This window comes from Stomoxys calcitrans, chromosome 3 (genome assembly GCF_963082655.1).
Source record: "Stomoxys calcitrans chromosome 3, idStoCalc2.1, whole genome shotgun sequence".
Lineage (NCBI taxonomy): Eukaryota > Metazoa > Arthropoda > Insecta > Diptera > Muscidae > Stomoxys > Stomoxys calcitrans.
In genome coordinates this window covers 193,708,332-193,723,275 of record NC_081554.1, presented here as the reverse complement: position 1 = coordinate 193,723,275, position 14,944 = coordinate 193,708,332, and the positions used below count along the sequence as shown (strand labels likewise).

At 40.6% G+C, this 14,944-nt stretch overlaps 1 protein-coding gene across 1 annotated transcript; it reads right to left on the bottom strand.

The window, feature by feature from the left end:
• Positions 1-5,218: 5,218 nt before the first annotated feature.
• LOC106083413 (juvenile hormone esterase) lies at positions 5,219-11,531 on the bottom strand. The gene is made up of 5 exons (XM_013246783.2): positions 10,662-11,531; positions 6,155-6,368; positions 5,766-6,086; positions 5,561-5,693; positions 5,219-5,488 (listed from the first exon to the last, which is right to left on the bottom strand). Exons 1-5 carry the CDS (start codon positions 11,529-11,531, stop codon positions 5,281-5,283), a joined length of 1,746 nt encoding a protein of 581 aa, XP_013102237.2. The 3' UTR covers positions 5,219-5,280.
• Positions 11,532-14,944: the final 3,413 nt, after the last annotated feature.

Genomic DNA, 14,944 nt, shown 5'->3' with positions numbered 1-14,944 from the left:
TGACCCCTTATATTGACCAATTGTTTTTAGATGTTACTTTATAGTTTTTAGAGCGCACAACAAGCCGATTACTGGCTTAAATGTATTTCCATGGGGCGGATTAATATCTGCACCCTCTTTTCAACCTAACCTAACCTATATTGACCCAACAATTAAAATTGGCATTAAACTTTGTGGTCAAATAAGGGTGGGCGACGCCCTACCCCAAAACTCCAAACAACGGCCATGTTTACCGATTGGGACAATATGGGCATCTAATGAAAGGTATTTAAAAGTATAGTACGAATTTGATATAACAATTTGACCTCAAGTGTCGGAGGGCCCACCCACCTCCAAAAACAGCGCAAAAATTAAGTTTTTACCGATTAGGGCAATATGTGTATCAAATGCAAGGTTATTGGAAGTAGAATTCGTGTCTTCTTTTGGTCTTCCCGGTTTGCATCTTTCACCTTGTTTGCATTCAAAAGATTTCTTTGATGGAGCTTCTTCGTCCATACTGACAACATGACAATATGGGTATCAATTGAAAAGTTATTGGAAATAGAATTAGTGTCTTCTTTTGGTCTTCCCGGTTTTCGTGTTCCACCTTGTTTGCATTCAAAAGATTTCTTTGATGGAGCTTCTTCGTCCATTCTGACAACATGACCTAGCCAACGAAGCCGTTGTATTTTGTTAAGTGTAATTATGCTATCCCCATCATACAGCTCGTGGTTCTTATGGCGCCTATATTCTTCATTAACGCAAACTGGTCCATATATTTTACGAAGAATCTTTCTCTCAAATACTCCAAGCACTGCCTCATCTGCTTTCATAAGTATCCATGCCTCAGAACCATATAACAACACGGGTAGTATGAGTGTCTTGTAAAGTGTAATTTTCGTTGAAATACCGCTTTGAAAGCGGCTTTGTAGTCAAAGAGATGATAGGTGTTGATTTGTCCTTCTGGGGACTTTTCCAGGATTTGGCGCAGTGTGAATATCTGCTCTAGGGTGTATTTACCAGGTCTAAAGCCGCATTGGGCCCAATTATTTCATTGACTTTAGGTTTTAATCTTTCACACAGTACGCTCGAGAGTATCTTGTATGCGATGGAGAGGGGACTTATTCCTCTGTAGTTGGCACATTCCGTCTTGTCTCCTTTCTTGTGTACGGGACATAGTATGTTGAGGTTCCAATCATCGGGTATGTGTTCTTCTAGCCAGATTGCGCTGATGCATACTCCTTATCAGCGTGTCGCCTCCGGTCTTAAATAGTTCAGAGAGTAACCCGTCGGCTCCTGCTGCCTTGCTGTTCTTCAGTCGGGTCACTGCTGCTTGGCCCTCATTCTGACTAGGAGGTAACCATTCTGTGCCATCATCAGGGATTGGTTCTGCGGTATCCTCTTCGCCGCCACAATGTTCTTTCCATATCCTCAGCATGCTATCTGTGTCAGTTACCAGATTTCCTTCTTCGTCTCTGCAGGAGGATGTGACTGCACCAAAGCCTTCGGTTTGATGTTTAATTCTTTGGTAGAATTTCCACACTTCATTCTGACTCCTTTACATTGCAAATAGCTCACACTCACGTCTTTCCATTTCCTTTTTCTTTCTGCGGAATAGACGTTTCTCCTCTTTCCTTTTCTCCCGATTCCTTCATCTTGCTACTGTTTGCAGGGTTGCTCTATATGCCGCATTCTTTGCTTCAGTAGCATCTCGACACTCTTGGTCGTACTATGGGTTTTTCGTAGGAGGTTCCCAAATACGGACTTCGCGGTGTTTTCCATTTAGTGGGCAATGGATTGCCACTGGTTTATATCATAGGGACAAGGAGTGCTTTCACCCAGCAGTTGGGTCAATCGAGTAGAATATGCCGCTGCCATCTGTTGTGGTTGCAGCTTTTCAATGTCCAGCTTCCGTGCAGTGTCAGATCGTACTTTCCTCGCCATGTTCAAACGGGTTCGAACCTTTGCTGCAACAAGGTAATGATCCGAATCTATATTAGCTTAACGGATTGATCGTACATCTAACAGGCTGGATGAATGCCTTCCATCTATCACAATGTGATCAATTTGGTTCATTTGGTTTTGATCGGGTGACATGAGCCTTTGTGAATATTTTTATATTGAAATCTGGTGCTACTAACTACCATGTTTTTTGCCGCGGTGAATCTATCAGCCTCAACCCTTTACCGGGCGTTATCTTGTGGAGGCTAAACTTTCCGACTATTGGACCAAAGATGTCTTCCTTCTCTATCTTCGCATTAAAATCTCCCAGAACGATTTTAATATCATGGGCGCGGCAGCGTCCGTATTCCCTCTCTAGGCGCTCGTAGAAAATATGCTCCGTCTGCTCGCCCCTTGTCTTCTGTCGAGGCATGGGCACAAATAAGGCTGCTGTTAAAGAATTTGGCTTTTATACGTATTGTGGCTAGCCTTTCATCCACTGAAGGAAAGCTTGAGACAAGTTGTTTCAGTCTCCTACTAACCACAAATCCACAGCCAATATCACGCCTCGTGTTATGGCAGCTGGTGTTGTTGTGTAGCGCCGTAGCGCGACACCTCTTTCGAGAGAAGTTTTACATGGCATAGCCTCGCACAAATGTTGCCAGCATTAGGAGGGGAAAACTACCGCCGAAAAATTTTTGATGGTCTCGCTAGGATTCGAACGCTGGCGTTCAGCGTCATAGGCGGACATGTTAACCTCTGCGCTACTGTGGCCTCTAATATCTGCCTTGTACTTCTCTAATACATCCGCCAGTTCGTATACTGCACCCTCTCTATAGAGAGTGCAGACATTCCAGGTGGAGATCCGCAAATCATGATCCTTTTCTCGTTTGCGGGGGCCCCTTACCTGGGAACAGACGCTGATGTTGATCATTGGTTATTTGAAGAAACCAATAACACGCCTTGTCATCTCGAGTATCATTGGCACTCAGAATTTAATTAAGAACTAGTGCCACCTGACTCCTCGCTGAGACTCTCCTCTCGAAAATCGCTGACTGCCCGACGCCCCATTAGCAGCTACTCCGCATAAAAACTGAGCTTTCCACCATTCTCAACGTGTGGACACACCCTAAGCTTCCCGTGAGAACGGTGGGCACCACACAAGTCGGAGCTCAAAGTTTCAGTGTGGAGCTCATAGTTATAATTTGACATTGTGATGAAAAAAGAATGCAAATAGTCTGATATCCCAAAATTATTCTACAAAATTGACCAACATTTTCTCTCTGTGCACTACTGTGTTACACATTTGGCATGCGCCGCACATGCACCCCACTACTATCGCTCTTTATTAACATGCCGACAGCTATCCATCCATGGCACTGCATTAAACCAACTTGAATTTCGTTGAGGTACTTCTTGCATGGCCCATGCGTGCATGCCTTGACATATGCCAATTGGTTTGGCTAGATGACTGAATGACGTGATGGCTTTTGGGTGACGCGGCATATTCCAATTGCATTTTGTATTTTTGTATTTCTTTTTAACAATTTTTCTATTTTTAATTTATTCATTGTTTGGCCATAAACAAAACAACCAAATTGTAAGCAATAAAAATTCTACGCTTATAGTGAAGAATGCTTTAAAATGCAATTTTCCACAACCACCACCGCAAATGACTTAACAAATGGGACATTATCATGTAATTTATTTCATAATTGATGACATTTTAATGGCAGGACACACTGAGTGGGTGATAGTCAAAATATTGTGGAAGAAAGGGTAGCAAAGGAAGTTTTGGTCGAACAATCACTATGAGAATGAAGCTATTTTAAACAATTGGAAACAGTTTAAGTTTGCCTGTGGCGTCAAATAACAGCTTCAAGAAAGAAATGAGGGGAACAAACAGGATTTTCTGGGCGAAAATCAGAATTGGGGAGCACTAGTGAGGCAGATTGCGCAAAACGCTCTCTCGGAATCCAATCACTTGTGTTAGCCATTCGAAATCCTTCTTTAAATTGGCCTTGATCGGTCTAGATTTGGATATAGCTGCCATATAGATCGATCTCACGATTTGAGGCTTTGGGCCCGTAAAAGGCACATTTATTGTCCGATGTCGCCAAAATTTGGGACAATGAATTGTGTTAGGCCCTTCGACATTCTTCTTCAATTTGGCTCAGATCGATCCAGATTTGGATATAGCTGTCATATAGACCGATCTCTCGATTTAAGGGTTTGGGCCCATAAAAGGCGCATATATTTTCCAACTTCGCCGAAATTTGTGACAGTGAGTATTGTTAGGCCCTTCGACATACTTTTTTAATTTGGCCCAGATCGGTCCAGATTTTGATATAGCTGCCAAAAAGACCGATATCTCGATTTAAAATCTTGGCCCCGTAAAAGGCACATTTATAATCAGATTTCACTGAAATTTGACACAGCGACCTATGTTAGGCTTTTTGACATCCATGACATAGATATAGCCACTGCAAATCCAAATTTTGCCCATGAACATTCCACTAAGGATCAGGGGCAAACTTCTCACATATCAATGAGTGCAGTCCGAATCAAGTTCAATGATATGGAGCCTTCTTTTTATAGCCGAGTCCGAACGGCGTGCCACGGTGGGACACCTCTTTGGAGAGATGTTTTACATGGCATAGTACCTCACAAATGTTGCCAGCATTAGGAAGGAAAAACCAACGCTGAAATTTTTTTTTTGGTCTCGCCAGGATTCGAACCCAGGCGTTCAGCGTCATAGGCGGACATGCTAACCTCTGCGCCACGGTGGCCACCTAAGTAGCTGGTAAAAAGAATATTTTGTTATACACAAATCGGAACATATTTCGATATGGATATGGGACATATGGTATGCTGTTTTCACCGGATTTTGACAAAAGGTGATTTACATATATACCTGTGGTGGTGGGTATCCAAAGGTCGGCCCGGCCGAACTAAACGCCCTTTTACTTGTTTATGCCGAGTCCGATCGGCGTACCGCATAGCGACATCACTTGGTAGAGAAATTTCATCAAGGCAGGATACCTCCTACCAGCCAGCATTAGTAAGGGGATAGCCACCGCTGAAAATTTTTCTGATGTTCACCACGGGATTTGAACCCAGGCGTTCGGCGTCATAGACGGACATGCTAACCTCTGGGCCACGGTGTCCCCAAAAAGATATACTATACCGGAATTTAGGCACCTGTCTCGGAACTGGGTCACTCTGTAAACGTCCAGGCAGCAAACTACCTGTGTCGTACCAGCAAAATACCCACGTGACTACACATAACATTAAGGAGTACGCACTTTATCAAGCCTTCATTTTATTACATGAAATTTCGGTATACAATTCAGTTTTAGATCATTCATAATCAATATCGTCAACACCATGTTTACTCTGACGCCTCCAATTGAGAGGAAACAAACGTTTCCATAATTCATAACGTTGGGTATTGAGTCCGCTGCGCATAGTCAACTCATCCCCAATGTCTAGGTAATATTGTTTTTTATAACTGAATGGACGCCAACGAATGTTTTTCAAATATTTGTCACTTGGCTTATTGGGATCACTGAAAATTTTTAACGTTTTTGTAAAAAATATTTGTTTCTATAATAATTAAATTTGTATTCTCTAAACTTACCCTTTGTAGGCAAAAGCAGTTAACATACTGGTCATCGTATTAACCATAGGAAATTCTTCATCATCTTCAGTGAACATGCGATTAACAGTGGGCTCCACAAATAAATACATTAAATCATCGTGATGAACGACACCTTTATAAAAAAAAAAAACAAATCCATCAAAAAGTTTTTATTTAACCATAAATAATCCACAAATTCTCTCACCATAAGGTCCATTGTGGGGATAGTTTATATGACTCCTCTGCCCCTGATAACTAAATCGGTAATAGTAAACTTTTGTAGAGCGAGCTGCCAAATGTACAAAACGATGTACAGAGAAACCAGTTAAGGCATCCGAGTAAAGCAAAGTAAGATTCTCCAATGAGGCGGGCATACTCAAGCTGCCATTGCCGAAATAAAATGATCTCAACTCACGGCCAATATCAGCTGATCTAAGATTGCTGCTGTTGTACATAAAACAAATGGGAGCCACTAAATTGAAATTGTCCTCAAAGAATTTTAACCAATTCGCATTTTCCAACAAGGCTAAGAAACGAATGAAACAGAAGAATAAATTATTAAGTAATGTCTGATTTTATTCAAAATGGACTTACATAACGCCGGTCCCACAAACTCATCCTTTGTCATGCCTGTAATTATGGGTATTTTCATAAAGTCACCATTTTGATAAGAGCGCAAAGGTTCCTCAACAAGAAAACGTTCTTGACCGAAATCTTTTTCCACTACAGGTTTCCATAAAATCAAGGGATTGCTGCGTCCAAACTCAAACATGCTGGAGAGTGAGTTGGGATATTCCAGATAATGTTTCTATAAAGGAAAGGGCATGGTCTATGTATTATGTTATGAAGTTCTTAGTCTTTGGCGTACAGTCGCCCTGCGTTGAAGATCTTTTAAAGCACAAAAAGAAGATGACCTGCACTGTAGAGTTATGTAGCTTGCTAACGAACTAGTTCCAAACTATGGAAATTAACGAACTTAACTAGTTCAGTATTTTAGTTCACCGGGTGACAATATTCTGTCATATCATTCTCTTGATAAACTCCTTCGCTATCCCATTATTGTATCAATCATTAAATAGCTTAACGAAATACTGAACTAACTTAATGAACGAACAAAGTGAACTTACTATTGAACTATCTGAACGAACTACTGAGCTAAGTTTTGAACTATTGACCAAATTAATTTAACTACCCCAGTGAAAATAAGTAAAAAACCATTAAGATCGGGCGGTCCGAATTTCGGATACCCACCACCTCGGGTATATATATGTAAGCCACCTTTCGTCATAATCCACTGAAAAATGCATAATGTATGCCCCCTTAGAAGCTTTATTAAAGTGTGGTCCGATTTCGACAAAATTTGATACGGATATTGAGAAGTCTAATAAGTACAAATCAATGTTCAATTTTCTCGAACAAAATATTGGTCTTTTTGGTATCCATATTCAAATATGGACCGATCAGAACCATATACGACAGGGATGTCGAAAAGCCTAACATAAGTCACTGTTCCAAATTTCAGGGAAATCGGATTATGAATGTCCTTTTTATGGGACCAAGTCATTAAATCGAGAGATCGGTCTATATGGCAGCTTTATCCAAACCTCGCCCGATTTGGGCCAAGTTGCAGAAAAGTGTCGAAGAGGCTAACACAACTCACTGTCCCAAAATTCGGCGAAATCGGACAATAAATGCGCCTTTTATGAGCCCAAAGCCTTAAATCGAGAGATCGGTCTATATGGCAGCTATATCCAAATCAGGACCGATCTGGACGAAGTTGAAGAAGGATGTCTTCTGGCGCAACACAACTCACTGTCCCAAATTTCGGCGAAATCGGACAATAAATGCGCATTATATGAGCTCAAAGCCTTAAATGGAGAGATCGATCTATATATCCAAACCTGGCCCGATTTGGGTCAAGTTGCAGAAAAATGTCAAAGAGCCTAACTAAACTCACTATCTCAAATTTCAGCGACATCGGACAATAAATGCGCCTTTTATGGCCCCAAAACCTAAAACCGAGATATCGGTCTATATGGCATCTATATCAAAATCTGGACTAATCTGTGCGATATTGCAGAAGTATGTCAAGGGACTTAACTTAACTCACTGTCCCAAATTTCGGCGAAATCGGACAATAAATGCGCCTTTTATGAGCCCAAAGCCTTAAATGGAGAGATCGGTCTATATGGCAGCTATATTCAAATCTGGACCGATCTGAGCCAAATTGAAGAAGGATGTCGGCGGATCGGTCTATATGGGGGCAATATAGAACTTAACCTGCTTTTGAACAAAGGAAAGAATCTGATCTGATCAAGAATATATATACTTTATAGGGTCGGAAATGGATATTTTATGTGTTGTAAACGGAATGGCAAAATGAATATACCTCCATCCTTCGGTGGTGGGTATAAAAAGGGGAGATCGGTTTATCGGGCTATATAAGGATTGACCCATAGAAAAAGTCAATTTGCAAAATTTCTGCCAAATCGGATACGAATAACTCAATCTAGAGGCTAAAGAAGAAAAATAAGGAGATCGGTTTATATGTGAGCCATATCAGCTAATGGATCCACTAGGGGCTCAAAGCCTATAATCGGACTTTGAAACTTCTAAAGAACTTTGAAGCTTCTAATCGAAGCGATATTACTAAGTGGCAAGCTGTTCAGACTCGGCATAAAAACTAAAGCCCTTTTTCATAGAGCTAGTCTAAGCTCACAACATTGATGATCGTGATCCCAGACACGAAAGGTTAACTTTTCGACCAAATTTTTGAATTCATTTTAATTTTAAACCAAATGGTTGGACAACCTTAAACGCATAGAAAACAAAAAGAACTATAAAACAACAGATCAACAAAAAACAAAAAATGGGGGTAAAACAAGTAAAAGGGTGCTAAGTTCGGCCCGGCCGAATCTTATATACCCTCCACCATGGATCGCATTCGTCGAGTTCTTTTCCCGGTGTCTCTTTTTAGGCTAACAAAGGAAAGGAAAGGATAAAAAAAAGAATTGCTTTGCTATTGGAGCTTTATCAAGTTGTGGGATGAATGTTGGAGACCATAGTAGAAGTTAAAGTGAAAAATTTCAGCCAAATCGAATAAGAACTACGCCCTCTAGGGGCTCATGAAGAAAAATAAGGAGATCTTTTTATAGGGGAGCTGTATTAGGCTATATACCGATTCAGACCATATTTGACACGTATGTTGAAGGTCATGGGAGAAGCCGTTGTACAAAATTTCTCCCAAATCAGATAATAATTGCGCCCTATAGAGGCTCAAGAAGTCAAGATCCGAGATCGGTTTATATGGCAGCTATATCAGGTTGTGGACGGATTTGAACCATACATTGTACAGTTGTTGAAAGTCATAATGAAACACGTAATGCAAAATTTCAGCGAAATCGGATAGGCTTGCGCCCTCTACAGGCTCAAGAAGTCAAGACCCCAGATTGGTTTGTATGACAACTATAACAGGTTATGCACCGATTTCACCCATACATGGCTCAATTGTTGGGAATCATAACAAAACACCTCATACGAAATTTCAGCCAAATCGGAAAAGAATTTCGCCCTCTAGATGCTCAAGAAGTCAAAACCCCAGATCGGTTAGTCTGTCCATTTGTATGACAGTTATATCAGGTTATGGACCGATTTCAACCATGCTTAGCACAGTTGTTGGAAATATAACAAAACACTTCATGCAAAATTTGAGCCAAATCCGATAAAAATTGCGACCTGTAGTGGCTCAAGAAGTCAAGACCCAAGATCGATTTATATGGATCAAGACATGGACCGATATGGCGCATTTACAATCCCCACCGACCTACACTAATAGGAATTATTTGTGCAAAATTTCAAACGGCTAGCTTTACTCCTTCAAAAGTTAGCGTGCTTTCGTCAGACGGACGGACTGACAGACAGACGGACGGACAGACAGACAGACGGACAGACGGACGGACAGACAGACGGACGGACAGACGGACGGACAGAAGGATGGACAGACGGACGGAAGGACATGGCTAAATCGGCATAAAATGTGAAATGTCTCTGACGAATATTTCGAGTAATTACAAACAGAATGACGAAATTAGTATACCCCCATCCTATGGTGGAGGTTATAAAAACAGATAAAAAAAAACAGAGGTTAAAAAAAAACTTTAAACGAAGAGCAGTTATTGATATGAAAGAATTGTTATTAAAGCTTCTCTACCAAAAGGTGTCGCTCAGCGCACTAACCCAAACTACCTCCGACTGTTTCTGAATGGAATACTCATGGGTTAATTTACAGATCGAAAAGTGTGCTGCTGAGCGACACATATTTATAGGAAAGTTTAACGTGCAATATATCATTGGTGAGACAATAAAGACCGCTGGACTACTCTATAATCAGCAGCTACTACGAGTTTCATGATCTGACTTCTTCATATCCAAGAGCTCGCAATAAGTTCTATATGTCCGTCCTTCTTTTTATTTCAACGCCAATTTACTTCTTAGACCACCTATACTTCAATGGATAACTCCTTTCTTATTCAAAGACACATAACCACATAGAGCTCCTTTTCTTGATTTGACTTCCAGAGCCTGTAGGTAGGGTAGCCTTCTGTCTGGCTTGAAGTTTTCCGTCTATGCCTCTATTTATCAGTTCATGGTCGCACAAATCCCACCTGCTATCCAGTTAAACGTTCGCCCTTCAATCTGTCCACACATTCGGTCGTCTATGCTTCTATCCAAATGTCCATTAACCTGTCTCCGTTACCCATACTTGAATGGTCTACTCCTTCCTGCCTTAAAGATTCATAATTATATAGAGCTCTTCTTTAAATCATTATCCAGATTTGAGATCCAGAGACTCGACCCTGTCTGAGTTGAAGTTTGCCGTTTGTTCCTCAAATAATTCATCTATAGTCGCATATAGCTAATCAATACTACTTTTTCCAATTTAATTTTCTTTCCACCTTAGCGGCAGTTAGTCAGTCCAGTTAAACGTTAGTCTGTCCATCCATACAATTCTTCATACACTAATTTTCCACTTAAGGGAATATTGCAAACAGATATCTGATTTTTTCATTATACGTTTTTTTCTTTCTTCCACACTACTCACACTTTTTAAACACTCCATCATCTCGGTTATATTAGCCACTGGGCATTTCAACAACTTGGCTTGGCGTTGGGCCAAATACAGCTGCTCCTCCGGCAATTCCCATTGTCCCGTAGCCGAACCACTCATAATGATGGCTTTGTGAAAGAGATTTCTCGACATAGGTGAAACCATATGCAATGTGACACTCATGGCGCCGGCGCCATAACCCAAAAGAGTTATTGAATTAGGATCTCCTCCAAAGCGGGATATAAGCAATTTTACCCATCTCAGTAAGGCGACTTGATCTTTTAAACCCAAATTTCCAGGAGCTTCTCGTGTTCCGGTACTTAGAAAACCCAAAGAAGCCAAACGATAATTAAAAGTCACCAAGACCACACTGCGATCCATGAAATATTGAGGACCGGCAAAATTTTTACTTTGTCCCGACAGAGAATAGAAGCCTCCTGGATGTATGAAAACTATGACAGGCTTTTTGGGATTGGGATTTGTCTCCGAAGGCAAGTCCCTGGTATAGATATTCAACCGTAGACAATCCTCGGAAACATCCAAGCTATTCAAGGCTGGCTGAGGGCACATGGGTCCATCGAAGGTGGCATCGAAGATATCAAACCATTGCTCTATGGGTTCCGGAGGCTTAAAACGCAGCTCTCCCACAGGAGGCTTGGCGTAGCGTATGCCACGAAAGGCATAGAAATTTCTGCCTCTTTGCGAAGTCAAGAGAGTTCCTCTAATTTTACCCAAAGCAGTGGTTATAACCAAATCCGATAGCTCTTTGTCACTGCCTATGGGTATGTCTTCCTCTGAGTCAGTGGTCACACAAAATATTCCATTGATGATGATGACAAATAAAAAACACACGCGTTTTAACATTCTCCACGGATTTAAAAAAGTCAACTGATCTTCTTGCCAAAGCAAAGGAAGCTTTTATACTTGCCATGGCTTGGAAGACCACAATTGAATCTTCTTTCCAGTATAATACGATAAACTTGAAAATTAATGAAGTTGTCTCCCATATGTGGACATTTTGATTTCGATTATAAATTAGCCTTGTTGTTGAGGTTTGGCCAAATCCTTTGGGAAGGCAATGCTGCAAATTTTTTCCTTACCTTCTGCATGTTTGCAAATTTCTTTATGGACATTTAAACTTTTACTTTTTTCTCCTCAGTGTTCTTGAAAGTGCCTCATAAATTTGAAAACCTCTTTCTTTGTGCATATGGCAGAGAGGGTACACAGGAAAAATACAAAACTCAGGTGTTAGAACTTTTGATAGTAAGCAGAATTTTATACCATATACTGGACCATGGTAATATAATGAAAGCCCATATTTGCAATTTTAGCCAAATTGGATAAGAAATTCGGCTCCTTCCAGTTCATGGACAGTTGAGGACATGCCAGGAAATGTTTAATTGTAATGGCCTACAGATGGAATCTTACACCATATACTGGACCAAGGTAATATAATGAAAGCCCATATTCGCAATTTTAGCCAAATAGGATAAGAAAATCGGCTCCTACCAGTTCATGGACATTGATGGAGGCCACCGTTGCGCAGAGGTTAGCATGTACGCCTATGTTGCTGAACGCCTGGGTTCAAATCCTGGCCAGACCATCATAAAATGTTCAGCGGTGGTTATACCCCCACCCCCTAATGCTGGCGATATTTGTGAGGTACTAAGCCATGTAAAAACTTCTCCTCAAAAGAGGTGGCGCACTGCGGCACTCCGTTCGGACTCGGCTATAAAAAGGGATCTCCCCTTATCATTGAGCTTAAACTAGAATCGGACTCCACTCATTGATATGTAAGAAGTTTGACCCCGTTCCTTAATGGAATTTTCATGGGCAAATTTGCATTTACAGGTGCTCAAAAATTCAAATCGTTCATAAGGACACACAAATGGACATTTTTTCTTAGCGTGCATCTAAATCCCCAAATGGTTTACGTTGGCGTTAAAACCAATCTTCCCACACACACCCATCTTCGGGAAGGTGCTAAACTTGCGACTACTTGGGTACAAGGAGAACTGGCTGACTCCTTTCCCTGCAAAACAAATGTAAGACAGAGTGTGTCGGATCAAATTCAGAGGATAAGAATTAATTGTACCAATTTTCCCACGTGAGCAAGCTCAAGAGGCTTAGCCTTTATGGGGAACCAAATGCGATTGCGTGCCATTTGCCAATAAGAAGTTTGTCTGTGCGTTAAATGGGCATACAAATAAAAACCTAAATGCCCTTAATAGCTGCACAAAACCCACAAAGCAACTCAACAAACAACAGGCACATGGACAGGAAAAAGAAGGTTGCAAGGAAATAAGGAAGCAACAAACTTGTAGTGAGGATAATACCCTTTGTCTGCCCTAAGAAGATAAAGCGACCATAAAAGCAGATCAAACGCCACACACCCAGGCCGTTTTGTATGCGTTTTCTGTTTGGGTATACCCTGGCAATAATAAAAGCAAACAACAACAATATGAACCAATTGGTTTTGGGAATATTTTTTTCCGGAATAACAAAATTGTTAACACTTATCACCTTTGAGTTACCCCTAAAAAAATTCAAGTTGTGGTCATTTTTGGAGTAGGCAATTCGTAGAAGCATTTAACACGAGCCTTTGAAAGTTCTTCATGATGACGAAGTTGATGGTAAATGGTGGTGGTGGTGGTGGCGTTGATAAAAGTCCTACTTCTTATGGTTATTTAATAGACACTTCTGTGTTAAAAGTCTGTGGAACCATTTAAAAAGCCATAAAAGGCGCTTAATATTGGTCATTTGTGAATTTTTTGTTTTTATGCAAGAAAGGAACTATTTTCCAATTACAACCATAACTTAGCACTCCCTAAATTGCCACACATCTTACACAAACCATGCCTAATGCTCAAGGAATAAAAGTGTGGGAATTTTTTACTTTAAAGGTAAATGAACGAATTTAATGACCTACAAATTATAAACTGATCGGAGAGAGCAAATCAATTATCCTCGAGGAAATTCTCGAAAAAAATCATATTTTTTTTTTATTTTTATACCGTCCACCATAGGATGGGGGTATATTAATTTCGTCATTCCGATTGTAACACTTCGTAATATGAGTCTAAGACCCCATAAAGTCAAGATCATCATGACATTTTAAGTCGATGCAGCCTTGTCCGCCCGTCTGTCCGTCGATCTGTTCGTCTACTTTCGAAGGTGTAAAGCTAGGCTCTTAAAATTTTACACAAATACTTTCTATTAGTGTAGGTCGGTTGGGATTCCAAATGGGCCATATCGGTTCATGTTTCGATATAGCTCCCATGTAAACCGATATCCCGATTTGAATTCTTGAGCCTCTAGAGGGCGCAATTATTTTCCCATTTGGCTTAAATGATGTACTGTGATGTGTTCTATGACATTTAATAGATGACTTCTTCTATGACCCCCAAACAGACGTACCAAATATGGTCTGAATCGGTTCATAACCTTACGTAGTTCCGATATAAACTGAGCTCACGATTTTACATTTTGAGCCTCTAGAGGGCGCAATTCTTATCCGATTGTGCTGAAAATTTGCCCAGTCTCTGTGTCTATGACCTTCAACATACGTGCTAAATATGATCTGAATCGGTTCATTACCTTATATGGTTCCCATATAAATTGATCTCCCGATTTTACTTCTTGAGGCTCTTGAAGGCGTAACTCTTGTCCGATTTTCGGCATTCTTGATCCTCACGACATTTTAAGTCGATGTAGCCTTGTCCGTCCGTCCGTTCATCTGTATGTTGAAAGCACTCTTACTTTCGAAGGTGTAAGCCTAAGCGCTTTAAATTTTACACAAATATTTATTATTAGTGTAGATTGGTTGGAATTGTAAATGGGCCAAATCGGTCCTTGTTTTGATATAGCTGCCATATAAACAAATCTTGGGTCTTGAGTTCTTAAGTTTCTAGAGGGCGCAATTCTTATCCGATTTGGCTGAAATTTAGCATGAAGCGTTTTGCTATGACTTCCAACAACTTGGATCTTGAATTCTTGAGCCAATAGAGGGCGCAATTATCATCCAATTTGGCTGATATTTTGCATGAAGTGTATTTCAAATCAGTTTATATCTGATATATCTCCTATATAAACCGATTTCCGATCTTGATTTTTTGAGCCGCTAGAGGGCTAAACTTTTTCATTTAATGTTTTATTTTAACATCTAACCACAGTGCGAGGTATGGTCCAAATGGGTTCATAGCCTAATAAAGCTCCCATACAGACAGATTCCGAATCTTGACTTCTTGAGCCGCTGGAGGGCGCAATTATAATGCGAT

Bases quoted from the DNA above. Each gene is read 5' to 3' on its own strand.
- LOC106083413 (XM_013246783.2), bottom strand. From the start codon at position 11,531: ATGTTAAAACGCGTGTGTTTTTTATTTGTCATCATCATCAATGGAATA. The intron at 6,369-10,661 runs GTGAGTAGTGTG...TTTCCTTTATAG, and splicing joins TGATGGAGTGTTTAAAAAGT to AAACATTATCTGGAATATCC. The intron at 5,694-5,765 runs GTGAGAGAATTT...TTTTTTATAAAG, and splicing joins TCCCCACAATGGACCTTATG to GTGTCGTTCATCACGATGAT.